We start from the raw sequence: 27,156 nt of genomic DNA on the forward strand, positions 1-27,156 counted from the left end.
ACCCATTAAGTCCTTCCACTGTCACTATGCTACCTTGAAAAGTGAATGTTTCAGTCAGAGGTGATTCCGCAGAGTCCGCTGTCTGCACAGCACGGACAGCTAAAAACACCTGCACAATATGCATTATACTACATGAGTGCTAAGCACTGACTTCCTAAAGCAGGCAGGTTTTAAGTTGTTTTGTGGAACTGTCTATCTTGTAGGGACCTGCAGGTAAACAAGGCTTGGCTGGCCTTTCTGGTGCCGATGGCCCTCCTGTAAGTAACCCACCTGACTACTCTATCTCTTTATATGATTCAGATAAAATACCAACAACATGACAAGATGCTCACCTGTCTCTTTAACTGCTGCAGGGTCACCCAGGGAAAGAAGGACCTCCCGGCGAAAAAGGGGGAGCTGTAAGTATCACTGTAATATCTGTTTAGCTGTCCATTTTCATTTAACAGGAACTGTTCCTATTCTGAAAAGTTTATTAAATGTGTCACAGATCGTGTTGAGTCAGGCAATTACATTTTCCATTTGCAGTGTGTCAAAGTCTAATAAAACCATAATCTAGGTAATGTCAGAGGTGTGTGTGTGTGTGTTTGTGTTTGGTTCAGAATTGTAGCGAAATCCTTTTTTTTGTCTTAGCTGTTATATCAATTGTGTAAAATGTATTAGATGATTAGACCATTGTGCTGTGAAAGGAAGCACTGGAACTAGTATTTGATATTTACTACTGGTACAGTTTTCAAAGTTCACAGAGTTTGACTTTTTCTCATATCTTTTTAAAGTTGTCACTTAAGTAAATTCACTGGAAATATATTACAAATTAATTAAAAACTCTTCAGTTAATATTTTCTGAAGCTACAAATGCACATTTTAGTAAAAGGCTGATGCAAATAAGAGAGGTACTCAGTGCTTGACGTGACCTTTCCCCTCAATCTTTCAGGGTCCTCCTGGTCCTATGGGATCCATCGGCTACCCTGGGCCGCGTGGTGTCAAAGTAAACACACTCTCAGTCATACAGCACAACAATAGTATGATAAATTATTATGTACCCTGAATTTTCATCTTGACGCTATCTTTGCAGGGTGCCGAGGGCATCAGAGGCCTTAAAGGTGGCAAAGGAGAAAAGGTAAACACCTCCCCAGTTTCTATTTATTTTTTTTTAATTCTTCTGTATGGTTGACAGATGTCATTCCTCTAAAAATGGCCCCATCTGTGTTGTAATTTCTTCTCAAATGAGGCTTCATTTGAATCCAGCAAGTGGAAAAACTCTTAAAGGCCCATCAGTCTGGCAGTTAAGTCCTCATGCCACTGAGCCGTAATGGAGTGTGGAATATTAAACTGGAATGAGACTGTTTGTAGGGCAGTTTCAGTAGAGACTGATCTGTTGCCATTGTTTTCTTGGATTACTTTGGTTGAGTGTAGCCCGTGGCTACATCAATGCCACTGTGTCATTTTTCCGGTCTATTGTCCAGAAATCAAAGCTCTTCAAAGATAAATTTACCATAAACATGTTGCCAAAACTATTACTTTAATACCTTTATATTCCATAAAATCTTTGAAACAGGAATGTTTCAAAGGGCACATTTATCACGTTTTACTGTATTGTGATGTATTAACTTAGTGTATTTATGCATAGAAACATGTCAGAAAATTTTAATGTTGCAAATATATGTAGCAACACAGCTCTTTCATGGAACAATATGTTAACCTGTATTCTGAATGCAAACCACCAGATGTCAGTAGAACAATGCTGAGATAACTTCAGTACAGCGCGTGTGAATGATTCAATCGAGTGGCCACTAGGTGTCAGTATTATTCTGTCCTAAGGAACCTGATTATTTCTGCCAACGTTACCGTCAACACTACTGCCATGATGAACTTTTTAAACTGTCTCTGCTTTATTTATTTATTTTTTTCACTTTAAAAGCCAAACAGGTTTGTATTCAGTATGTTTTAACATACTGAAATATACTAGTTTTGTCACTGATTTTCTAGATGTAACACTGAGCTCTAAACAATAATACTTTAATCTCTTTCATCTTCAGGGAGAAGATGGATTTCCCGGCTTCAAAGGAGACATGGGTCTCAAGGGTGACAAGGTGAATCGGCATCTCTAAAACCTGCCAAAAATGCAAAAAATTCAGCAAAGGCTAGAAAATGAAACTACTTTGGACCATTTTCTTACATCCAGGGTGAGGTCGGGGTACAAGGAGCCAGAGGAGAAGATGGTCCAGAGGGCCCCAAGGGCAAGTCGGGACCCACTGGCGAAGCCGGTCCCATTGGATCAGCTGGAGAAAAGGTCAATAGTTAATACTTGTAATAGATTTGGAAAATTCCTTATTTCTTTAATTGTCTATTGCATATTATTTGCCTGCTGGAAAAGTCTATGTTAAAACGTACATATAGAAATAAACACTATTAGATGAATAGTGGAAAATATGAGGGCTGCTTTAGTGCTGTGTGGTGAGACTGAAAACAGAACAGAGTTAAGTTTGTTTCTTACCGTCAAAGCAATTTAAGAGCAGATTTATTAAATGAGGTGAAGTGGAAAGACAGAAGTCGGGTGACAACTGTTGACTATACTTATCATTGTGGCTGATCATTGTGAAGCTTAGACATTTTTCCACCTCCCTTTAGTTCTGCAACAGTCCTACTTTAATTGGCTTACATTACCAGCATATCTCCATGGAGCTAGTGCTGCAGTTATTAAACTCTAGCCATTTGTAGGGTAAAAAAAGAACATCTATACAGTTCACATTGAAAAAATAAGGAGAAACGTGGTGTCTCACACGGTAATAGAGTTGTTTGGGGCTAAACTTACATCATAAAATCACAGTAATGACCCAAACTGATTGAAATGAATGCAACATTACAGTAGAGGTAGTGCTGGAATCAGAAGTACTGGGTTTTTACTCAAATCAGTGTAAAAATATATGACTTAACTGCAGTTTAAAAGCGCACAGGGTAGTTGCATAAGATTCCTTGTCATTCTTAATGACCGTGCATCATTTATAATGGACCAATGTGAATTCCTATTTGGGTAAAAAAACAGCAAAGCTTCTGCATGGATGATGTCATGTTCAGGAACATGGTATTTAAAAAATAAAATAAAATAAAATCTCACTCAAAGTTTATGGCTCTGAGTTTATTGCTTCTGTAACCTTTACTGCAGACTCCAGCAGTGTCTCTGGTGACAACAATGGAAATTCAACATACAGCTTTGTTTTGTTTCTCTTTGCCTCTTTGTAGGGAAAACTTGGAGTTCCTGGTTTGCCTGGGTATCCAGGAAGACAAGGCCCCAAGGTATGTGATGAGAGTAATAATGTACTCAACTAAGAAATGTGGAGAAAGTCTTGTCATGAGTGCCCCAAATCTAGTGGGAGGTCAGAGATCGGGCCCAGCCTGTACGCAGGGGTCCAGCCTCTCAAGGGCAGTTCAGCAGAGATATTTGCCAACATAGTTATGTGAAGTTGAAGGACAATTGCCTACACTACATTGCCATTTTGTGTTAAGCTATTATGATATGTTTGTACTTGTGCTTTCTGTGTACCTGACCTGTACTGTACCTTTATGACATTTGGTTACTGTATATCCATATTATTTTATTCCTTATAGAATTTAACTGATTAACAAACGTAAATCCAAATTTGCTTTCGCATGCCTTTCTAAAACCTGATGATTTGCTGACTAACCCTTCCTCACACAAACACAAACTCAAGCAGACACTTACTGTACTCCCGCCATGACTCTTATACGAAGCATAAGTGGCATGGTCACCTGCCGGGGTCATCAACTGTCCTCCCTCCTTAAACTCTTCCAGGAATTATCTAAGAGTCTGTCATTCCTTGCACTGTAACGCTGACCATCTTGCCACATTGCCATTATCAAGATGTGCTGCTGCAGCTGGTTCCTCAATGCTGCTGTCAGCACTGAAAGCTTGGCACTGATATGATGGGTCAGATACACAGACTCTCACTACATCCAGATAGGCAAGTGTCCTGCTCTGTCTGTTAATGTCGGCAAGCTCTCAGCGGAGCAGGGCACACAATGAAGAACAGACCTAGACAAATACCACATAGAGGGTGAGAGATATTGTTTCACTTCGGTTAATTACTTTATAGTTCAAATTATTTCGCAGGTGTAATAAATATGTAGATATAATATGTAAGCTTGCAAAAAAAGGTAGATCTATCAAAAACACAGAGGATACAGTATATCTTTGTTTGTATCCATAAATAATTTTAAACAAAAGCTGCCTATGAAGGTTCCCATGAGGAACAGACTATATTCTTCAGAACCGATGCTTTTGGAGAGACAATAAAGACCTTCCGATGACCTTTGGAATGATAAAAACAGTGCTACAGTTTCTTCTACTGTATATAACTGGCATTTGAAGAGTTCTCTTCTGAGATAAAAGGGTTTCCAGCATTAATAAAATAATTCACTCTGTGTTAAAACAAACTGTGAAGTTGTCCGTGGCAACTTTTTAAACATATGTTAGGACCAATTTGGGGCTGTTTTTTTTTTTAAGATGTGAAGTGTTGTTTGCTCTGTTATATACAAGCAAACGGAAGCCAGTGTTTCCAAAGTTTCATCAGCATTAGAAAATGTCACATTGTCCTCATGAGTAAGTTCAGGGTCAGAGTCCTGGCTCGTTGGCAGCCTTTATCCCCCCCCCCCTCATCAGCCTGTGCTTGAAACCCTCCACTGGCTCTGTTTTTGGCTGCTGCACGCCATCACTCTCTATTAACAGCTTTCCCACAACATTAATTCTGGATGCCATTTGCTGTAGCTTCAGTGGCCTGTCTTATCTCTGTGGTGCAAATCAGGCTTGTCCAGTATAAGCTCTTATTTCAGTTTACCATGACTATACCTCTGTGAAAAAAACAAAAACAAATTAAGTAGCATATATCTCCATTCCTGCTGTTTACCATGCAATATCTTGAAATTCTGCCCATGCCACCATGTTGAGGTGCCCTTGTTTATACCGCACAGTATTGTGCCTTGTATACATATGCATGTGAGCCTAGAATGATTTAGCTCAAAACACCTATATGTGCACATATCCTTGCTGTGCCCCTGAGACAAACTAAGATTCAAGTAGACTGCAGGTTGATTACAGTTGGGTGCAAAAGTTTGCATGCCTGTATTTTGAAATAGCAAAAAAGCCATTTGCACCCAACTGTATATAGAGTAGTTTTATTCTACCTGTTATTTTATATAGCGAGAATGTTTTTGTGGGCTACTTAGTGCGCCTCTATTCATCCGGCAACTATTGCCTTCCTGGTATTTGTTTGACTGGCACCATCACCACTATCAGAGGGCACAGCCTGCAAAAGCCCAATAGCTAAATTGCTGATGGGTATCAAAGGGAATCTGCCGTTTCCCCTTCCTTTGTCTTTATTTGCTCCCTCTGCCTTTTTTATCTTCCTAGTTTGCATCCTAACTGTGCTAACAACCTAACAGCACCTGTGTCTTTTGTGCGTGACAGTGCGTGTCTCTAGATGGCAAAGAGGAGACTTTCTCTTGGGGTTCAAGTGAACCAAGTCAGCAATGTTGTCATTTACCTATGGAGGCATATAAGTAGCAAATTATGTAATGATAACGATCTGTCAGCTAGTATTGTGATACTAATTTTAGCGCTTTAGAGCTTATTTGTTAATTTGCCTTTTTCTGTAAAGTGGCAAGGAATTCTGCTACCTTTGTGAAATTGTTACTGGACAGACACTGTGGTAGATATGTTATTTTAGACACTCCCCGACTCCCTGATGTATTTTGCCTGTCAAACACTCTTTTCTCTCTTACAGGGCTCCAGTGGCTTCCCTGGATTCCCCGGGGCAAATGGCGAGAAGGGAGCTAGGGTGAGCTACAAAATTCATTACTCTCTCTCCTATTATGTGCACATTACATGTGCACTCACTAAGTGAGAACTTTCCTTCTTAGTAAAACACGGCATTTTAAGATGCACAAAATGTGAGACATCTTACAAAATCTAAAATATTGCTGCTTAAATTCCAGTTGAGGACTCAAAGACAAAATACAAGTTCAATACAATGCAGTATCTAAAATGTGCTTTAAAACATTTTTTCTTCAGCACAAAGTAAAATGTGCACAGTGTGATTTCAGGAATCAGAAATTGGCTTTTATCAATACTTAAAATGTCAGGTTGGATATAGAATGTGTATGTACCTGCTTGTTATCTGTATAGAAACTGCACCACAGTAACTGTACTGGCAGTAATTTGTGATTATTAAACACTTTTGGAAGGTCGTTCTTCTGTACATAGTTTTGAAGCCTGGCTGCAGGGATTTGTTCCCACTCTGCCACAATAGCATCAGGGAGGTCAGGTACTTATATAAAGCAAAAGGGCCCATTGTTCCAGTTACTCCCAAATGCTTTGGGTGGAGCTGAGGTCAGGTACCTGCAGTCACGTTCTGCCACAATAAAAGTGGGAAAACACATTTTCTGCCTCACTTTGTCATTTTGAAGGGGCCTTCCCCAAACTGCCACAACGTTGATACAGTATTGTGCAAAATAAATATTGTATGTTGTAGCATTAGGAGTTCTAATAATGGGAACAAAGGTGCCAAGTCCAAACCAAGGCAAGAAAACCCAGGACGAGTAACACAAAATAGTGAGCGAACAGGGGTGTACGCATAGTTTTTGGCCTTCTAGTCCAGTCAAAATTTAGCACTTGAGGTAGGACTGACGACAACAGTGTGAAGGTGACGGTAGATTGTGTCAAGTTGAAAGGGGTTATGGGTGAAGCGATAAGAGAGAGGGGCTATTATTGACAAGACAGACTCATCTCTGCTCCCCGGCAGACATTGTGAGGCAGATGCCCCTGGCCCCAGCATGCTAGAACTGACAGGTAGTTCAAGCTGTCAAGTGCCTGTGGGTAACCACTTACCTCGGCAGTTTGATTATTTATTTTCGTCCAGTGATGCTTTGATGATTCTATTTTGTACTTGACTCAAAGCCCCTTAGACTTTGTCCAATGTTTGTGTCTATTAGTTATATAAAAGAATAGCTTTGACTCAAACTTCTGAAAAGACATAAAAAATACTTAGATTGGCTGATGGTGCAAGGAATTATTTGTTATATTAAAACTTTTGTTTTTCTGTCTCAGGGAATTGCAGGCAAAGCTGGCCCTAGAGGGCAACGTGGACCAACGGTAGGCAATTCAAGTATCTGCCGACATAGCCCGTGCAATTCACGTACATTTTTTATTGTGTTTAAATGAAAATTTCATCTCTTGTATAGTTGTTTATGGGCTTTATTATCTAGTCTTTTGAAAACACTTTACCCTGAGTGGGGAATTGTAGAGAGACCTGCCCCATCTCAGTTACTTTCTGTTTTGGTTTTTTGTTGCTTTGTATATTTCCTAATAGAAAACATTGAGAATAGTTTCCCTACAGTTACTGTATTTCTGCTGTGTACTTAGGGACCTCGTGGCGGGCGTGGAGCAAGAGGACCAACGGGGAAACCAGGTGCAAAGGTAAAAATAAAGACTATATTTGACTTGTAGCACACAGTATTTACCGTGGGGCCAATGATAATGAACATGTCTACAACATCATATAGACAGTAAAATAAATATTTAATTGGATGTCACAAGTTCTTATTGAATGAGTGAATTTGGTTATCGCTTTGCAGTCGCATGGATCAGAAATTATTTCACTAGCAGGAAACATAGAGGATATTTTTATGGTAGTTATTGAAAATTAAGAGTAATAAAGTGCGGTGCGGCTCACGGAACTGATTTTTTAGTTTTTTGGGTTTTGGGTAATATACATATGGAATATAGGGTATGCAAGTAAAATAAAGCCAATAATCTGTCATCCAGGAATAACAAATGTCCAATCATGTTATTAAATTTCCCTGTTGAAGACGATTGCTGACTGCCAAATGTTGCAGAAAATGTTGTGCTCACACACTTCCTGTATAACCTCAGTGTGAGTGTTTTGCATAAATTGTATTGACAACTCAAACTTAGAAAGTTTTGACGAATCTGACTACATTTCTCTGTGCCTTTTCTTTCTCTTCAGGGCACCTCGGGCAATGATGGACCTCCTGGCCCACCAGGAGAGAGGGTTAGCAAAAAATTTTTCATTAGTGCCTGCTGAAATCTTTTTTTTGTTTTTTTTTGCAGAATAAGAGCAAAAGTACATCACCATATTCAAATCTTAACTCAAACTCATTACAGCTATTTGTCACAACAAAGAAGGAATGTGGATAAATCCTCTGTTATGTTCATCAGCTAAATAATTCCAAGATAATTAATCTGTGTAGCTGAAATGCTAGATGCCTAAAAGGAGTGAGTGGTAACAATTATTTCTCAGTTGCATTAGTAGGAAAGCTAGAGTTGCCAAATGAAATCTAAATTTGATCCATTTAGAAGTTAAAGTCGGGTTGTGTTTGTCATCCATTTTTCTCTCCCTTCGATTTAATTTTCATTAAAGGGACCACAAGGACCACAGGGACCTGTCGGTTTCCCGGGACCCAAAGGACCCAATGTAAGTAGCTGCTGTCAAACTGTCACTAAGTTTGCACCGTCCACAACAAGTCCTTGTTAACACATTTCTTATAAGCTTTTCAAATATTAATGTTCGCTACAATCTGGTGTGTTGATTTTTATGAACTTCTCCCACCCCCAGGGTCCACCAGGAAAAGATGGGCTGCCCGGTCATCCGGGACAGAGGGGAGAGACGGTGAGTGGGTGGTTTCATCCATAATTACATTGTCTTGTGCCATTTGACCCTGAATGTCACGCATCAGCTTCCTCTCAGTCTTTTGCCCCCTTGGATAGGTTATACAGAAAAGAAAGCATGGCAGAGGAGAACTGAAACCGCATACAAAATGTGTTTTTTATGTGAAAGTCAAGCAAAAGCAGCAGAAACTGGAATATCAGCACAACACTACAACGGAGCTAATAAAATGCAGCGACACAACATGGTTACAGATTTAAACTATTACAGACTATAATGAGACCACTGGTCTTAGATGGGGTCATGGCTGTAAACACAGACACATTAGTGTTAATTTTTTTAAATGTCCAACACAATTATCACATATACTTGTTTTAGTGACATCAGAATGAATATGGTGGAGCTTAGCTGTACAGACCAGTTTGTTGCAGAAACCCACCCAAACAATACCTTATTTTGTCTATTTATATCTAAACAAGATATTAGGCTTATTGAAGGGTGAGAATGCAATGCTGTACAAATAGGTTGAAAAAGAATACGTAGTTCGTACTGTTTTCTTTACGGCCCAAACCCATTACAAACTGTAAAGTACTAAGATGATAGCACAAACCTACACAACTCTACCTCAATGCAGTTATAAATATCTGTTTTCCTCTTTCAGGGCTTCCAAGGAAAGACAGGACCTCCGGGACCGGGAGGGGTGGTTGGACCACAGGTAGATGTAAAACACACTTCAATTCTTTGGTTAGGTTATGCCATTTTTATGTTGTTTTGTGTTATAATGTACTGAAATATAAGTATGTGGCTGTAACAACAGGTGTGTTTTGCAAAACAATACAATAATATGTGTCAGAAATGAGGAATCCTGAACATCTTATGCACTTAAGATGTTTCTGATGTCCTTGAAAGGGACCAACTGGAGAGACGGGACCAAGCGGGGAACGAGGACATCCAGGCTCTCCTGGTCCCCCTGGTGAGCAAGGTCTACCTGGAGCTGCTGGAAAAGAGGGTGGGAAGGTAAATGAGTTTGTTTTTTGAATGCCACATTAAAATTTTCCCAGTTACACAAATATTGACATATAATATGTAAGTGTATTTGTGTATCACGTTTCCCCCATGCCTGTATGTTGGAGGATCTCGGAGGAATGTGTATGTACTGCCTTTGTTTTCCATTTCTGGCTTCTTTCCTACAATATTAAAATAATTATTTAAGGTTTTCTCTTTATCCCTGCACTTGAACTACCCATTGCATTTTAATTCAAAAGATTTATTGTAATATTATTCATGGGGAAAACAAAATACAATAAAGAAAAATAATAACTACTTAGAGCTGCACACACTTGTATTGTAAGCTTCAACAGCATATTATCATCTGACGTTCTATAAGATTCTTGAAAGATGTAGAACAGTGTGCTTGTGCTTATTAAATTATGACCTTTCTCTATTATTTAAATACAAACTAACATCCAAATAAGAACTTGTTTTTAAAACCACTTTTTGAGCTCTTTGATATATATTTTTTTTTTTAATGAATTGACCAGGATGTCTTAGTTTTAGAAATGGATCATAACAGTGCTGGGCATTTGTTAAGTACAGTGGTACAACATCTAAAAACATTAATGTGTCCTGTTTTTATTAACTGCTATATTCTTGCATTCTTGTATTTAAAATTGCTTTCATGATTGATTGTTAAAACTTGAAATTAAATTGAGTTCTTAATCACTTGCTCTTATTGCAACATAATTGGATATAATTTATTATTTTATCTAGAGGAACATGCACTTACTTTCTCTCACATATTCAGCTTACATCATTGCTTTCACCTAACGCAAATGTGTGTGTAATAATCACCTGCCAGTATATCAAATGTCAATTAAGCAGATATTATTCCATCTCCTTCTGTAGGGTGATCCAGGCCCACATGGTCCCAGTGGCAAGCCAGGGCCTCAGGGTTTGAGGGGCTTCCAGGGAGCAAGAGGTCTTCCAGGAGCCATGGTAATACACAGGCCACCCAGACATTAATAAGCTAATGCGAGCACACTCACATGCGCACATAGAAGTGTTTGATACCACATCCTGAGCACACACCCGGTTGAATTTAGCTCCAAGCCCCAATTACCACGCAAGCAACCTGCTGTTAAACCAAATGTCAGGCTTGGCAGTAGACCTAGCTAAAAGGCACAGACCTGGCTTCCATACTTTAGATGTAATGAGGAATGAGCAAGATCCAGTATCGACATGTTTTATCATCATGTACCTCAGGATTGTTGAGTCGTGTTTTAAATGTGGCTTTGGCAAAGCCTTTTACAAGGTAAATGTCTCCGTGATCAGCTGCATGTAACTTAGCATTAAAGCTGCACTAGTTTCACATCCTTTTTGGTAGAGAAATTCCTGTCCCTCTGATTCTAATTTACATTCACAACTTCGTGAGTACATCACATGCACCCGAGCCTGCTGAGTAACCCGACCTGAATCTCAAAAGGAGTGGGTGTGGGTGAGAAAAAGTACAAGGTGGCTGTCTGAGGCTGACTGAGGTTCGGCTTGAGGAACTGAGGGTAAAGCTCATTTCAAGGCTGACCGTTAAGAGAGCACAAGACAGCACTGGCCAGACTTATTACCACCATTATGTTTGTCCAATGTGTGCAGAGGAATAGCTTTCTCTTCATAACAGCAGCACACCAAAATACACACACACACACACACACACACTGCACAAGCAGCAAGCCTCCCACTCTCTCTTAAAGTGCTCCCATCCAGTCGCACAGAGACACAAACTTACACGAGCCTGTACACTTGGCGCATGAGCAAAAACTTCAAAGTTCATCTGGTTGTGTTCAATAATAAAGTGCAGGTAATCACATGCACTATGCAAGAAGTCGCCCACAAGTAGTTTGTTTGTTTTCTGTTCTAGATAGGAGAAGATTTGCGTGCGCACATACACACACACACACACACACACACACACACACACAGACACACTTGTCAGTCCACTCTCTCAATCTTGAGGAAAGGCACTGTAGCTATACTGTGTATGAGCCAATAAATAACGTTTTGTGTGTCCAACAAAGAAAGATCTTTCCAGCTTTCTAATGCACCATGGTAAATGTGGAACTTAGGGTGGGGAGGTGGAGAGGCTGCTTGGCAGCTCCTTCACCCCCTGGCTCCTTCAGAGCCCCTAAATTAGTTATTATAATGAAAGTCTTTACTGCCACTGGTGGACTTTGTTTTCCATATGCAGCCACAGCCTTCTGGTGATATGATTCAGCAACCCCAGCATTGCTAGTCGGGGGCCTGGATCTTGAGGAGGTGAAGGGTCTGGAAACAAATGGAATATACCTGAACATGTGCCCCACACTGTTAATTTTGTCATCCTTTCTCATTTTCATTTTCTCTGATGCTCATTTAATGGCTCCTTAATAATATAAATATGCCTACGGATAAAGCTACATAATAATTTATTAAGTAATAGCCACTTTTTCTCAGTTAAACTTCAGCCAAGTAAATATTTTGGAATCATGCCTTTTGATTATTTATGTGCAGTGCCATTAAATTATTATTATTATTTGTGCATCCCTTTACCAAATGTGGTGATTTTAGGAAGATGATTATCGGCATCTTAATCGATAATGAAAAACAGTCATTAGTTGCAGCCTACCTCAGTTATCTAATGATGTAGAAACATCAAGGTAGATCAGGTTTTGAATGGAATTTCATTTGTTTGGTCCAGAGTGCTCACAGCACTAAAAGATTACACATAATTCACAGACTGTAAATCATTTTCAAAACATTTTTGGTTTTAAATGTGTGCATTGTGTGCACCCCGATCAAAAAACACGGTGTGGGAGAAAAAGTGTCCCAGACTTGCAGTTGTACTGTGTTATTCAACCCCCCATTGTAAATTAGATGTACTGGTAAAATGTACAAACCTTCAGCTGTTTGCAATGAACAAAAAAAACAAAAAACAAGAGCAATTAAATAGCTTCACACAACATATGTTAAGTGTTTCTCTCAGAAGTCAACACTAAATGCAACTTTTAATGACGACTGCAGTCTTAAAATTATTCAACCCCTTTAATAAACAAGCACAGATTTGCAAATATGATTTTATTTTTTTCTCAACAACACCTGATGCAACCTATCAGGGGCGCTAGGTGTGCTCGAGATAGAACACATCAAATACCTGAACTCACTAGGGGTTTGTTTGGTTTCATGTTTGATTGCATGTTGGGAATAACTCAAACAAATTATTTTTAAAAGTTACAAACACGAAAAATATCCCTAGAGACACTGTTAGAAGCATAGTTTGTATATTGAAAGTTAAAAGAACCGTAGCTACACTACCTGGACGTAATTCATGGTATTGTAGCTCATTCTTAAGTTAAAGTTGGAGGTTAGTTTGACTAACTCACCTGTTACATCAGGTGGACTAATACTAGAAATTCTATATTTGTTTAGGAGATATACATAACACATGGGATACTATTAAACTAAGTTAAGTCACCTGACTTGAATCTTATACAATATTTCTGGTGAGATTTGAACAAAGCTGTTGCAGCAAGAATATTAGTGAACTCGAGGCTATTGCCCCTGAGGAATGGGCGAAGATGTCTTGGGAGAACTGCCATAGCTGGTGTCTGGCTATGCATCATGTTTGCAGCAGGTCATAACAGCCAAAGTGTGCTCTACAAAGTGCTGAAGACACTTGTCATGAAGTCTATGAATAATTTTGAATAATTTTGAGACTGCAGGAGTCATTAAAAGTTGCATTTTGTGTTGAATTTGAATGGACCACTTGCAACATTAGTTGTTCTGAGCAATTTAAATTGCTCTTGTTTGATTTTTTTTTTCATTGGAGACAACTGAAAGTTGACAGCTGAAAATGGGCGTTAAATTTTTTTGGAGTACAGTTATATATTGCAAACCCTAGGCAGTAAATTGAAAAAGCTTTATGTTAGTCTGTGTATCACTAGAAGAAAGAAAATATGTTTTGGGGATTTTGTATGAACTGACGCTTTAGTGATCTGCTGCCTTATTAGGTATATAATCAAAGAACGCTTTCATGTGCACAAACTACGAAAAGTTATGCTGTTATGCTGTATGCTGTACGTTTTCGAAAAACTAATTTAAATGAGTAGAAATAACTTTGATAAATGTTATTTAACGAAAACAGCATCATTAATATAAAAGAGAACTTCCTTAAACCACTAACATATTTTCCCCCTTTTAGGACAACACATAGCTAATTATATATCTCTTTCTTGATGCAAACCCTCCATGTACACATGCTCAAATACAAGTATACATATACCACAAACACACACCCACAGTAACATTTAACAGCCGATTTAACAACTGTGATTACAGTTCTTTGAATGGCATTGAGAACTGGCTTGCAGTGAGCGAGATCTAACTCTCTCCTGTCCTCTGCTTTCAGGGTCCAGCTGGCTTAAAGGGAGGAGAAGGGCCTCAGGGTCCCCCTGGCCCCGTCGTAAGTAGCCCGTTACTATGGTTACCTCACCTCTCCTACCACAGCGATTGCACAGAAAAGTGACTTGCGCTTTGGGAGAATAGGGTTGTACACGCTGTGCACAGTTCCAATCTCCAGTGATTCAGCAGCACATGCTACGTACACTGCAGTGTAGAAGGTGGTAGAGTAGGGCAGAGCAGTGTGATTGAAATCAGTACCACCGTGGTTAAGAACTATGTTTGATAAAAAGATGCATTCCAAGGTTACATGTTATTTTTGATGTAGTTTTCCCTAGTTGGTCACTTTACTATATATTGATTTAAAAACATTTAAGTCCATTTTTATCCGATGAACAGCAATCAGTTTGGGTCTTATGTCATAATGTCTACAGCCTTGTGGGACACACAGTATTCACATCAGTGATCATACAATCAGTCTTTTTTTTCTTTTTTTCTTTTTAACTTAATCACCTCTCATGCAGATGTTTTTTATTTCACTCATATATTGCTCAGCACAGAAGATACACATTTCTATTGTACAAAGATTAATTAAAGTTTATAATAAGAGGCTTATGAATCTGTGTTCCACTGTTTGATTACAAGTAATATGCTGCTTGATTTATGGTGTTTTTAAAACTGCTAATAGATATTCTTAGATATAAAATTAAAGGGCACCCAACAAAACACTTTGAAGCATGGCCTAATCATTGCTTAATTGCCTATTTCAAAAACTAGTTTCATCCCTGTAACTTGATTGGTCTATGATGTTTTCCATTCACATTTAGTTACTATAGCAACTAGCACAGATTGTTAAAGTTTGTATCTCGATTTTTATATGACCACTGCTTGTAAAGAGGCTTTTCATTGCTTTGATAATCACATGTTAGGATGTTTTTCTCATAATTATAGCTGCTTGTGTCAAGTTTTCTGCATCACTGATTTACCTGTATCACACTAACCGATATCCTTTTTTCTAAACTACATCTGCATTCACATACGGCTACTACTGTGTTGAGTCTTAGTTGTCCTCACATATTTTAGCACCCTGAAAGGGACAGGAGTGGCAGGGTAATCCATAAATAAGTGGCTCCCTTTATTTCCTGCCTTTGTCTCTGAGACCCTCACTTAGTGATATATGCATTCAAAAGCCTTGGGAGCTCTGGCGGTGAATCTGCACAGAAAGACTGACAGGCAGCTTTGAACCATCTGACATTTTGTTCAAGCGTTAAACGCGGGCTCCCGATAATTGCCCCTGCTCACCAGCGACAGAGCAACACCAGATTAGATGACAGCGGATATGCCGAGCACGGATGAAAAGATGATGAAAGCGAGAAGAGGGGCGTTCTCTGAATGAGTGAAACCATTTCCACTGCGAAATGAGATAGTTTTCTTAAATTGGCTTGAAAGGGAGCCATTGGCTGAAAACATGTGATAGACTGTTTTGGTAGTGTTTGAAAAACTCCTTGAAAAAGAGGCCGGTGTGCAGTGCCCACGCACACAAGAGATCTGATATTTTCCCCCATCGATTTCCTGCCAGAGGTTGAGCTGGTGTTGTGCTGTGGGAAAGTCTGTAAGTGCCGCGTGTGTTACTATTCCATAGTCTTTTTACAGGATTCTCTGTAGAGACAAATCAAGGAAGAACAGCACAGAAACCAAAAAATAATTGAAAAGATGCATGTGACAAGTCAAGTCACACTCTTTGGATGTTATTCAGCATGTTTCGGTTTGCGGTTTTGATTTCAAGCCAGAGAATCACACGTGTGTGTGAGAAAGACATGTAAAATGAGAGAAAGAGAAAAAGGAAGAAAGAATCCGAAGTTCCATGCATTAAAAAGATGGGTGTGTGGGTGTGGGTGTGTGTTCTGGCGGCCAGATTGGCAGGCTGGGAATGACAGTTTGGAGGTGTGTGTGTGTGTGTGTGTGTGTGTGTGTGTGTGTGTGTGTGTGTGTGTGTCTGAGATCGTCAGTGTCTGTCATGAAATGGGCAAGGCGTATGAGTGCCAGGTGGCAGCTCACATCGGCAGCTGTGTGTGTGTGTCTCTGTGTTTGTGTGCGTGTGTTATTGTGAATCAGGGTGAAGCTTTGACTTGGTACACATGCACATGTTTTCTTTGAAAGCAGCCAGAGACCTTCCCTAGGTAGGAAGATGCCACACTGACCTTCTAATCAAAGATACAGTCAGCTCATGTGACGTGGACCACCTCCACTGTGATAAGGACCCCATGAGCATAGTGAAAAGCAGGGTAATAAGATACGCTGATGTGGGAAAGAATGTTGGGACCTTGCATAAGGCCTTGGCAGCTGAATCCTCTTAGTTAGATAAGATGTTGCTCATCAGCACAACTCTCATCCTAGTGAAGCTTTGATGCTGACAGCAGGGTCAATGTAATTATTATTTTTAGTTTATTGTATTGTTTATTGTTACAGTTTTTTATAGTTCTCAACTAAAGGAAATTAATCGTTTAAAAGATTTTTGTGTTTTGTAAAAGAAAGGTGTTATTTCTGACCCTCCTGTGAGTAATGCCATTAAGTTAAGGGAAACATTTTGGGTTGAAATTTTTATTTATTTTTTTTTATCTGGGTTTTGTTCTGTCAGAACTCAAAAACAAAACAAAAGCTGCCATAGTCAGCAGAAAGGGTGTTCATCGAAGGTTTTTTTAATTAAAGCTGTCTTTCTAATAAAGTCCGACTTCATTGTGAAGTTAGACCAAGTGCACTTTCCGTTTCTTTCATCTTCTCCATAACTCTCCCCCAGGAAATTGACTTACCTTATTACCTAACCCAATGACTGATGGGGCCTTTGTTCTTTGGTGACAGGGTTCTCCAGGAGAGAGAGGTGCCGCTGGCCCTGGAGGCCCCATTGGTCTGACAGGACGCAATGGCCCCCAAGGACCACCTGGCCCTGCTGGAGAAAAGGGAGCTCCTGTGAGTATTTCTGTCTCACTTTCTCTCAGTGAAAAACTTCAACTTCAACTTGAGGGAACTGATGCCTTCCTGCCATGGTATTGCAAAACCTCCTAATGATTGTTGTTTTTAGGGAGAGAAAGGTCCCATGGGCCCTGCTGGTCGTGATGGCATTCAAGGTCCTGTTGGTCTTCCTGGTCCGGCTGGTCCTCAGGGTCCCCCTGGAGAAGATGGTGACAAGGTGGGGTAAATTCCTGCATACCTACATACATACTAAAACACTAGGAATCTTTAATTACAGATTTACTGGGGAGAATAGACATTTTTTAAAATAAAGGTACATACTATTTTTTGGTTATGGGTAAAAAACAGATGTTTTCCCTCAACATCTGTAACCATCATCTTCTTTCTAATAACATAGACACATAACTAAAAGGCGTTCTGTGGTACAAAAAGTACACATTTTATAATCAAAGCTTGTCTGTATCTGGCAGTGTCTTCAAAGTGAGCTTTGCTGTTACTTTGTTTCTCTGGTATTTTTCTACTTCTTTTATAATTATAATTCCACTAGGATTTGTTAGTTAGAATATTAAACTATCTATCATATCTTGTTATAATATACATAGAAATATAGAAAAGTCAAATGTCTTTTTTGATTACTCAATAAATCCTCAAGCTTGCTATAACAACATTATAACTGTTGCAGTACATGTTCCTTTAAACACACCCTGGAAACATTGGAACATGTCTGAACACAAACAGACACATGGTAACCTTACATAGCTGTTTATCTTTTAGAAAAAAAAAATACAAATCGCAAACTTGCAGTTGATACACTAAACTAAAGATCTCCATCTTTACATTTGTACCATCACACCTTTCCGAATCCCAGTCACGTCTTCTATCACACTGCTTTGTCAATCATAGTGCCAATGGGGTTAGACAGGGAGCCAATCAATTAATTGCAAACACTCGCCCAGGATCTTTGTGGGCCAATCAAATTAGAATCTCTTGAGAAATATTTACTGCTTACTTGTGGTAAAGGTGACACTTTAAGATATTGGACTTTGAATAAACATGTGAGGCAAGAGCCTTTTAAGATGGAGAGGAGAGATGTAATCTCTGCTGTCTATATTGCACCACAGGGAGAAGTTGGTGGACCTGGACAGAAGGGAAGCAAAGGAGACAAGGGTGAACTTGTGAGTCTTTGTTTTCTCTCTTTATTACTTTTTTTTTTTATGTAGGGCAATGAGTTTTGAAGGTTGGGCCATGCTAGGTGAGCAGAGAACACTAGTCACAGCAGCTACTGTGAATTCTCACTATGCATCATAGGTTGTCTTGCCCTTTTATAATTAATTAACTCAAGTCCTGCTGTTTTCTAAATGTTTATTTCATTTCAAAAAAGTTTTTTTTCATTTATTTATTTTATTGACTGCTGTTATCATTAAATGCAACACTTAAAAAAAAAACTCAGAGAAATGACATCACTTGAAGTAACTTGTGAACTCGTATGAATAGAAGCAGCGAGTTGATCTCATTGTTTGTTGTGTTTTCAGGGTCCACCAGGCCCAAGTGGCCTTCAGGGTGTTGTTGGAGCTCCAGGTCCAGCTGTGAGTATCACTTCCTCTATCCATCTAATGCTAACTTTCGCCCCTGAAATTCAATCATGGAGTCTTAGTTCACATGCATTAAAGGATGTCATATTCAGCCATGAAAAATATAATACATAAGAGTAACACAAACCATTTGGTAGCCCATGCACACAAATATTGACTCCAAATGTCATGGTCTCTTTCTGAAACTTCCTGTCCTTCTGCGAGAAAAGAAACTACCCCTATTAGCACCTGGTTACTACGAGGAGGTCTGGGTCCGAACAATTTGATGCCGAATGAAGTCTGAAATATTTACTTCATTTTAAGGCCTCATTAAGGCAGTGGAGGGTATGATTTAAAACAGGAACTGGAACTTTGGACTGAAATTGAAAAAGTGGATTTTGAATATTCCATAATATAATGAAGCAAAAGAATCACATCTGGCTAAGCAGAACTAGACCTGGTTAACCATCACTTACTAGTTATGTTGTATTAAGAACAATGGAGTCAGTTTTTGGCTCTTCTCCTTCTGGCTGATAGTGTTGTAATCAGTTGAATAAGCTGTTCAAATTTTTAGATTCAAAAGCTGGAAACTTGGCTTTTATTGGTGCATAGTTGGAGAGCCCCATCATGAATAAATAATATTTAATTCAAATGAAATTTAGCTTTGATCTTGCCAGATCAGACATATGCAGCGCAAGCGGGGATATTGCTTTTTACTGTCACCTCTAGTGTCCAAAAAGCTTTGGCTGCAGGCCCCATTAGTGTAAAAATCTCAATCCTTTTATCATTCTAATGTTACACAAATGTTATTTTAATCACAACTTATCCTTGAGGCAATGTATTGATGTCAGGGCATCATACTTTTTACCAACTTGTTCTTCGCTAGAGTGTTTTAGCACATGCCACCTTTGTATTTGCTTTCTGATGCCAACACAGCACCAGCAATGCCAACATAAATTGCTTTCTGATGCCAAAATAACATTAAACTTGTGACCTTCCATTTACAAAGCATTCTGAAAACTACAATTGTGCCCCAACTTAAACCCCAACCATCATTTCCATTTATTACCCCATATGCAACCAGAGCTAACTGAAAATACGTACCTTGTAGGCTACAGAGCATCTTCCTTTTATCCATCTCATTAACAGGAATAGTCATATTTCTTACAATGGCTGCTGGCCTGAGGGCAAGTAACGGCTCATTGTTGTAAATTATCAGGCCCTAACAACCATTCTAGCAAAAAATCCAGCATCTGCAGGGCTCTGTGGGGGATTGAATAGACCTGGTGAGACTGATTGCCTTGGGCAGGTAGGGCACCCAAGCTGAATAACAAATTATTAAACAGTTGTTTGTCCTGGTGAGTCAGTCTGCTCATGTGTATTCATATCTTTATACCTGAATCCGGACTCGTGCTGTAGTAGCTGCTGTAGACTCAGCATCACTTGCTCTCGCAAATTTACTCCAGCTCCTAATGTTGTCAGTGTTGACTTCAATATCACTCAGTTCGTGAAAGTTTTGGCGTTTGTGGGGAAAATGATTGGCGCCATGTTGTTTGCAGTTAATACGTCTTGGAACAGCTCACAGTTAGCGAGTTTAATGTCTATAGTAGATTTATTAACAGTAATTATTTTAGCATTTAGCTCGTCTTCTTCTGGCAAGCATGTAGAACGTCACATATTGTCTGTTTAATGAAAACCCGATTATTTTTAGGTTGAATCCCACACAGTAAGGGTCAAATGCTCCATAGTAGTCGTTAGATCTACTTGCTACTAGATCAGCAATAAGCTGTATTTTACCAAACTTTGTGCTGAAACAGGACATTGTGAAATTATTTGGACAAAAAAAACGTTCATATTTTTGTCAATCCTTTCTTTAAAAAAAAAAACAGCTGTGCACAGGGTGCTGCAATGAATGACTGATTGAATAAATGAGTTACGATGCCATATCAGTTTAAAGGCTCTACAGGCTGACACGGTTCAGATTTGATTCCCCCTGAGGGGCTGTTGTGGCAGTCAGATTTGTGACATTTTTGTGGTTAAAGTCTCTCTAAACTTTACTGCACCTTGTCTCTGACACATTAGTTCAAAGCTGTACTCACACTACCTGTAATCACCTTACATTTCCTTTTTAACTGCTCTGCATTCAGTACCAGCGCCTCCGGCTGCCTACATGTCCCAGGGCTCAGCAAGAGCTCCTCAAGCACTTTCAAGTGCTGACATGCGTTTGAACTGAAAACTCCTAGTTTGTCAGCACTTCACTCTTTCCCCATAGTCTCCCCTTTCTATCCTCTGTAGCCCTGTGCACCTCTGACTTCACAGATGAAGTCAGCATCTTTCACATACACTGTTTACCATAATCCCATGGCTATACTGTACTATCCCACATTCCCTGATGGAAAGATTTAGCAGAATGGTTGCAGGCAGTCTAGCAGCACGCTCAATCAGTGGTTGGAACTGTTGCCTCACCTCTGCCCTTTCTGTTTTGAGTTTATTTGTCTTTCATACATTGCCAGACAAACAAAACTTTAAATGGCCTGAAACCTAAATAAGATCACATGTCTGCTTAAGGATTAACCACGATATATACTGTTGTCCTTCCCAGAGCGCATGGCAAAAGGCCTCCAGCCCCCTCATTACCCTGGACAGGAGGATGTCTGTGTAGAGAATTGATGGATGAATTAAACTTCCATAAAATGACCTTCAGAAAAGACATTTAAGTAACTGTCCGCGTGTGTTTCCGTGTGTTTAAATATGGGCATCGAATATGGGCATCGACCCATGGTCTACCGTGTGAGCTTGGATATGCAGTACTCGATAACCTTTAAAAGGATTAGGAGGGAAAAAGAAATAATTGTTGCAGTTCCAGCTAATAGGGAACAGAATAAAGATGTTTTTGTTGTGCTAACTGTGACAACCCACAGGGCAGTGATGGTGAAGCTGGACCAAGAGGACAGCAAGGGATGTTTGGCCAGAAAGGAGACGAAGGACCTAGAGGATTCCCAGGCCTACCAGGACCCATTGGTTTGCAGGTAAATCTATTGCTTATTTTAGACTCACATGTACACACACATGCACACACACACACACACACACACACACACACTGTATGTTGATTCTCTCTGTGGCCTTCTCTGAACACATGACACGATCATGTTGAATGCAGCCTAGTAGATATGCACATTGCGTTCCCTTTCTCGAAGGCAGAAAGAGCAGAATGACTTCCTGCACACCCCTGAAACCGACAGCATTTCAGCTCTCTTTACATCATTTACATCACATCAAAACAGAGCATAATTTATTAATGCGGCCTTGACTCCTAATAACACTTTGTACTCCTGGGCAAATAATGCTTATTCTCCCCTGAAGTACTTCCTTAAGCATTGACAGTGCTAAAAATCCATCACCATTGCTAACATTTTGCATTTGGCATTTTGCCACAGCGTTAACCGTGGAACCGTTGGATTACCATTTGTTTTTTCACTCAAACTGCATCATTATCATGCAGTAAACTGCTACCATGCAATTTTCCCAGACCCAAATAAGAGACCAGCTGCTTTAGCATTTGATCAGTAAAGTGTGTAGCATAAATATATCATATGTATCTTGTTTTAATAAGGAACATATTAAAACAGAGAAAGGACGCAGTTACACTGAGTAAGAGATTAGACATATATGCTTTGCTGAGAGTCAAACCTGTGACCCAGGAAACACTCAGCCATCAGACACATGGACCACACATAATGAAGGACAGTGGAGAAGATTGATCTTTGAGAGCTTTTATTAAATATTGACTTTTAGTTCTGAGTTCCACACGAACACACAGGAATCTATGTGATCATATTTTAATGGTTAATGATTTATTAAATCACAAATGTGTTTCCTCAAACAATGCACAAGTATAGACCGGCCTAGATAGTTGAATCCAGACTATGTATTTTAACTTTTTAAACCTTTAACCATAACAAATAAACATAAGATGGTATGCAGCTGGCCAAAACTCCCCGGGAGCAACTAAGCAGTGTCTTAGTGTCTTGCTCAAGGACACTTCGACATGTTGCCGGAGGAGCCGGTAATGGAGGCCAACGATTGGTGGACTAAGATTCCTAAATTTGTGGCAGCTTTTCTAAAACACTGCAATATAAGTCATGATGTTTTTGGCATTTGTAGAGATAAAATTGCAGGCGCAAGTGAAAATTGCAAATAGGTGCTTTTTTGTATAATTCATTAAAAATCCAAGGCAACCTGTCCCAGTCAGAACAACCTCACAGTGTTCAAAGTAACATAGAAACACACACAGTTTGTATTCCCCTATACATGTCGTGGAAGTTCCAGCAGTCTCCTCCATATTAACCGCAACTTCCTGACACCAGCATATTATCAACAATATGCTGGAAACTTCCTTTCTTCATGTCCTAAGTCGACCTATAATTGTCCTGCCCTTGTGTGCAGTTGTAACTTTAGGAACAAAACACCATGGAGTGTTACAAACTCTCAACAGCTGCTCTGGCATGATGTATTCAGGGACAGTTCAGTGTGCAAGTGCAAATTTGTGGAAAGGTTGCAGTGATTGAGCAAAATTCCAAGGTTGCAAGATCACCAGGATTGTCTACATTTACCATATATTCAATATGAAAACAATTGTCTGATAATAATTTAACACTAATAGTTTCCCTCTAATTGCTCTGTTCAGCTCCCTTTCAACTTAAAACTGCATCAGAGTGAAACAGGAGCGCAAGGGCAGGGTATTGGCTGATTTAAACTATTCAGCTGACTTTCAGGAAACTTGCTTTGGTGGCAATGAAAAAAGAAATGGCATACTTTAGAATATCTCAAAGTCAATTATCCAAGGACTCACTGAGGATGAAATTAGAGCGAAGACCCACTGGTCAATAGGGCCAGTTTACGTTGTTATTAAGTGCAATTGGCTTTTAATTGGGCATAATGCACTCCATCTCCACTCTTTTAATTATGTTTGGCTAAGCTGCCCTTCAATAGATGGCAGCAGCCACAGCAAGCTCAGCTCTTCAATGCAATTATCTGTAGCCATAATGATTTTTCACTATGGGGAATGAATGGTTGCTGTTTGAAATCCTTCCATCATTCGCGGCTGTGTTTGCTGGGGAATATTGGGAATCCTCGCTGAGCAGATGAATTCTAAGAAGTTAAGATGTGAATGGAAAGGAGAGTAAATATCATATTTGATTACACCAGTGTCCCAGGCATGGATGATGAGCAGAGGAAAATGCCAAGTCATAAGTCAACATTTATAGATTTGCTCCAATATATATGTGCCAAAGGCTCGTAGTGTGTGCATTTGAATACACGGGGTTATGGTTTATGTTCATTTTACTCACAATACATCTCTTTCCTGGCCTCCTAATCCATTAGCTCATACATTTTACAAACAAGCCTAACAAGTCCAGCACTGATCAAAAGCCTGTCACATCAAAATATTATACATGGAATAAGTTGATGATTTATTTCTTTTTCCATTCTTACTACCATCATGCTTTATTACAGTGACTTAAACCCCAGTCACAATCTGTTATTAATTAGCCTTCTCTGCCATCACAGGTACAGTAAATCAACAAAATGGGCTGAAACTACACACATGTGATCTCAATGATCGATATCCATGCCATTTTAGTTTTACAGTAACTTATCATTACCGCTGCTTTCCACCCACCTATTGATTATGCATGCTCCATCATCTGAGTTAAACAAACACAACAAATAAAAACTGCAATCATGCAGGTAGACCATAAGCCACAATAGCACATGAGAGCTCTTACATTTGTGTTGCTGATGCACCTTCCCGAGTTGTATTCAAACTGTTTTAGTCGAGCATGATTGAATCGAAAAACTGGATAATATGCACCGCCTGTGCTGTCCCCTTTGTTTCCACTTTTCTGTGGACATAGATGGATGGAGCGCCCACCCTGTAATTTACAGAGGCTGATTATAAGCAAGCCTCCCATACCCTTTAATTACAATAGGTGTCCTTTTTGACTAATTGTGTGTTTACGCTCAGGGGTTCTGCTTGTATTAATGTATTCTCCATCACATTGCAGCCTAAAGCTTACTATTCAATACACATCTGAAAATACCTGTAAATGAACAGTGAAAATGTATTTGTGGCTTTTCTAATGTGCAGGTTTGTCCCAGGTGCTGCCTCACATGCCCTTATTTCTTGTCTTTTTTTTTGAAGAATATTTGTCTTCTTTGCAGGGTTTGCCCGGCCCTCCCGGTGAGAAGGGAGAAAATGGAGACGTTGGACCAATGGTGAGTGTAGCTCTTTGTGTGACTATTCTCTCTGTTATAGCAATTCTTATTGTTTTCACGTACAACCCAGCGAGGGGGGAAATTGTGCGGATTGGCCTGAAGCGTTGGCTCGTGGCTAAATTTGGCAACTCCACTTGCCACTTGGCAGATGTTTTCGAAGTCTGTGGAAGATGTCTTGCCTAACACATTTCAACTGGTAAACATTGCATCTCATGTTCCAAAGTAGAGTGTTTTCTGCTACCATTCAATCATGTTTAGGTAGAGTTAGGCTACAAGTTCCAATGTAGCACGGAGTCAGTGGAGTAGTTGTAACAGACATGCATTATGTACAGAATACTGCATGGGGGTTTGATTTTCTAACATGACCTCCGTACTAACACTCAAGCAATGCGAACAGAGACACATAGCGACCTGTATTTGTTTAGTTTTGTTTTTTTCTCACTGTTTCCATCCTACTATTTTCATATAGTCACATTTCGGCTCTTTCGGGCCTTTGCTATGTTGAATCCAATATAATTTGGCCCAGGCCTTAAAAAGTCATTTTACGTTCAGGTTACCGATCACATTCCCAATGTTCTAAAAAACAGCGTGTATCATAAAAGTCCGACACAGTTCTGTTTTTGCTGACAGGGTCCACCTGGTCCTCCCGGTCCAAGAGGTCCTCAAGGTCCTGGAGGAGCCAGTGTAAGTTTAAATCTGTTTTGTTCTTGACGAAGCTTCTGTCATTGTCGTTATTTCAATACTCACGTTTTATCAAAAAAAACAAAAGAATTTTGTAATGCACAATTTCTTTGCATAATATCTAACTGAGGTCACTGTGATGGATTGACAGGGTGCACAAGGTCCTCCCGGTGGTATTGGTTCCGCCGGTGCTGTTGGTGAGAAGGTAAGAACCTACAGTAACATGAGTATACACTTGTAAGAACTTTTCGGCTCCCCAAAACAGAGTCCTGCAAAGATCCAATTTTGGAAATCTTGGTACCGGACCTGACCAACTCCCTGCACTTATCTGGAAATGAAATCCGCACCCAGCCCAACCTCCTAACGCCCAGGCTTTTCACATGGCATTAGCAAGCTTTAGTTAAACACATACACCAATCTGCCATAATATGGACAAGGATCAATTAGCATTGAGTGGTCTGCAGCTATACGGCCACATAGGAAGTTGTGATGCACCATGTTCTTCTGACACAGTCATAGCCAGCATTAAATATTTTTTGATAATGAGCCCTCTCCACCACAGTATTAAAAGCACCAGGTGGTGTTACTGTTGTGCCTGATCAGCATAGTCACTAATTTTAGATGATCCAAAGTTGTAGTGTGTTCATAAGCAAGACCTGGAGAATGACTTGTCGGCAGAAACTATCCATCTCACATTTGCAAAAAACACTTTCATATTTCACATTCAGCTTTGGCTGCTTGTGCACCGTGATACAAACATAACAGAATTTCTGCTAATTTGTCCACATATCCAGTAGCTGTCAGTCAGCTCCATTCTAATTTGAGAAATGATAAATGTGATAAATTTGCACTAGTTAAAGAATAACTGCTTTTATTTTTACCTCCATTTACATTCTCATCTTTATTTCACCCACTGCCTGACTGCATTTAGTAAATTTTTACCCATTTCCATACTCACGATGTAATGTGTATAATTTTCCATTTGTTACAGATGTTTTTTTCAAGGTCACCCATAGTGACCCTTCCCGATAGTGGCCCTGTCTGGTGCAGGACTCTGCCACAAAATACATTTTATGACTCTTTGCTATGTTTTGTCTGAAAATAAGTGGATTATGTGCAATTTATATTTCTACTTCTAAAGCTCATTGCCACTTTTAACACCATGTAACACACAAAAACGTGTTGTGCTTTCTTGAAAGATGATACAGAACACAAGTATTGAGCTGGCAACATTTGCACAAGTTAGTCAGCTGATGTGTATGTTATGTGATTATTCACATTTTACTGTGCTATAACAGGGAGAAACTGGTGAGGCTGGCAACCCAGGAACACCTGGAGAGCCTGGCATTGGAGTAAGTATAGTATCATTCTAAAAAGACCTGCTCATTTTATGTCTGAATATATGTCTAATTGTCAAATACAGTATATACATGTAGAAACAGTAGATGCCAGGAGTATAATTACACACAGTGCAGAAGTATGTGCGAATGTGTACAATTAACTCTATATGGAATTGCAAATGTTTCAAG

The 27,156-nt window shown here is 39.5% G+C and overlaps 1 protein-coding gene across 1 annotated transcript in view; it reads left to right on the top strand.

Annotated features, from left to right (window-relative positions):
- LOC137098535 (collagen alpha-1(XI) chain-like) overlaps nucleotides 1-27,156 on the top strand; it is a 77,542-nt gene that overhangs the window by 38,329 nt on the left and 12,057 nt on the right. Inside the window, exons 25-50 of the mRNA XM_067474846.1 lie at nucleotides 204-257; nucleotides 354-398; nucleotides 932-985; nucleotides 1,073-1,117; nucleotides 2,037-2,090; nucleotides 2,183-2,290; nucleotides 3,241-3,294; nucleotides 5,799-5,852; nucleotides 7,121-7,165; nucleotides 7,436-7,489; nucleotides 8,040-8,084; nucleotides 8,454-8,507; nucleotides 8,649-8,702; nucleotides 9,361-9,414; nucleotides 9,609-9,716; nucleotides 10,605-10,694; nucleotides 14,134-14,187; nucleotides 16,983-17,090; nucleotides 17,203-17,310; nucleotides 18,215-18,268; nucleotides 18,626-18,679; nucleotides 21,586-21,693; nucleotides 24,893-24,946; nucleotides 25,577-25,630; nucleotides 25,779-25,832; nucleotides 26,926-26,979. Coding sequence (XP_067330947.1) covers nucleotides 204-257; nucleotides 354-398; nucleotides 932-985; nucleotides 1,073-1,117; nucleotides 2,037-2,090; nucleotides 2,183-2,290; nucleotides 3,241-3,294; nucleotides 5,799-5,852; nucleotides 7,121-7,165; nucleotides 7,436-7,489; nucleotides 8,040-8,084; nucleotides 8,454-8,507; nucleotides 8,649-8,702; nucleotides 9,361-9,414; nucleotides 9,609-9,716; nucleotides 10,605-10,694; nucleotides 14,134-14,187; nucleotides 16,983-17,090; nucleotides 17,203-17,310; nucleotides 18,215-18,268; nucleotides 18,626-18,679; nucleotides 21,586-21,693; nucleotides 24,893-24,946; nucleotides 25,577-25,630; nucleotides 25,779-25,832; nucleotides 26,926-26,979 — 1,674 coding nt within the window. The remainder of the gene's footprint in view (nucleotides 1-203; nucleotides 258-353; nucleotides 399-931; nucleotides 986-1,072; nucleotides 1,118-2,036; nucleotides 2,091-2,182; nucleotides 2,291-3,240; nucleotides 3,295-5,798; nucleotides 5,853-7,120; nucleotides 7,166-7,435; nucleotides 7,490-8,039; nucleotides 8,085-8,453; nucleotides 8,508-8,648; nucleotides 8,703-9,360; nucleotides 9,415-9,608; nucleotides 9,717-10,604; nucleotides 10,695-14,133; nucleotides 14,188-16,982; nucleotides 17,091-17,202; nucleotides 17,311-18,214; nucleotides 18,269-18,625; nucleotides 18,680-21,585; nucleotides 21,694-24,892; nucleotides 24,947-25,576; nucleotides 25,631-25,778; nucleotides 25,833-26,925; nucleotides 26,980-27,156) is intronic.

The sequence above is a fragment of the Channa argus genome, chromosome 14 (assembly GCF_033026475.1).
Source record: "Channa argus isolate prfri chromosome 14, Channa argus male v1.0, whole genome shotgun sequence".
Taxonomy (NCBI): Eukaryota; Metazoa; Chordata; class Actinopteri; order Anabantiformes; family Channidae; genus Channa; species Channa argus.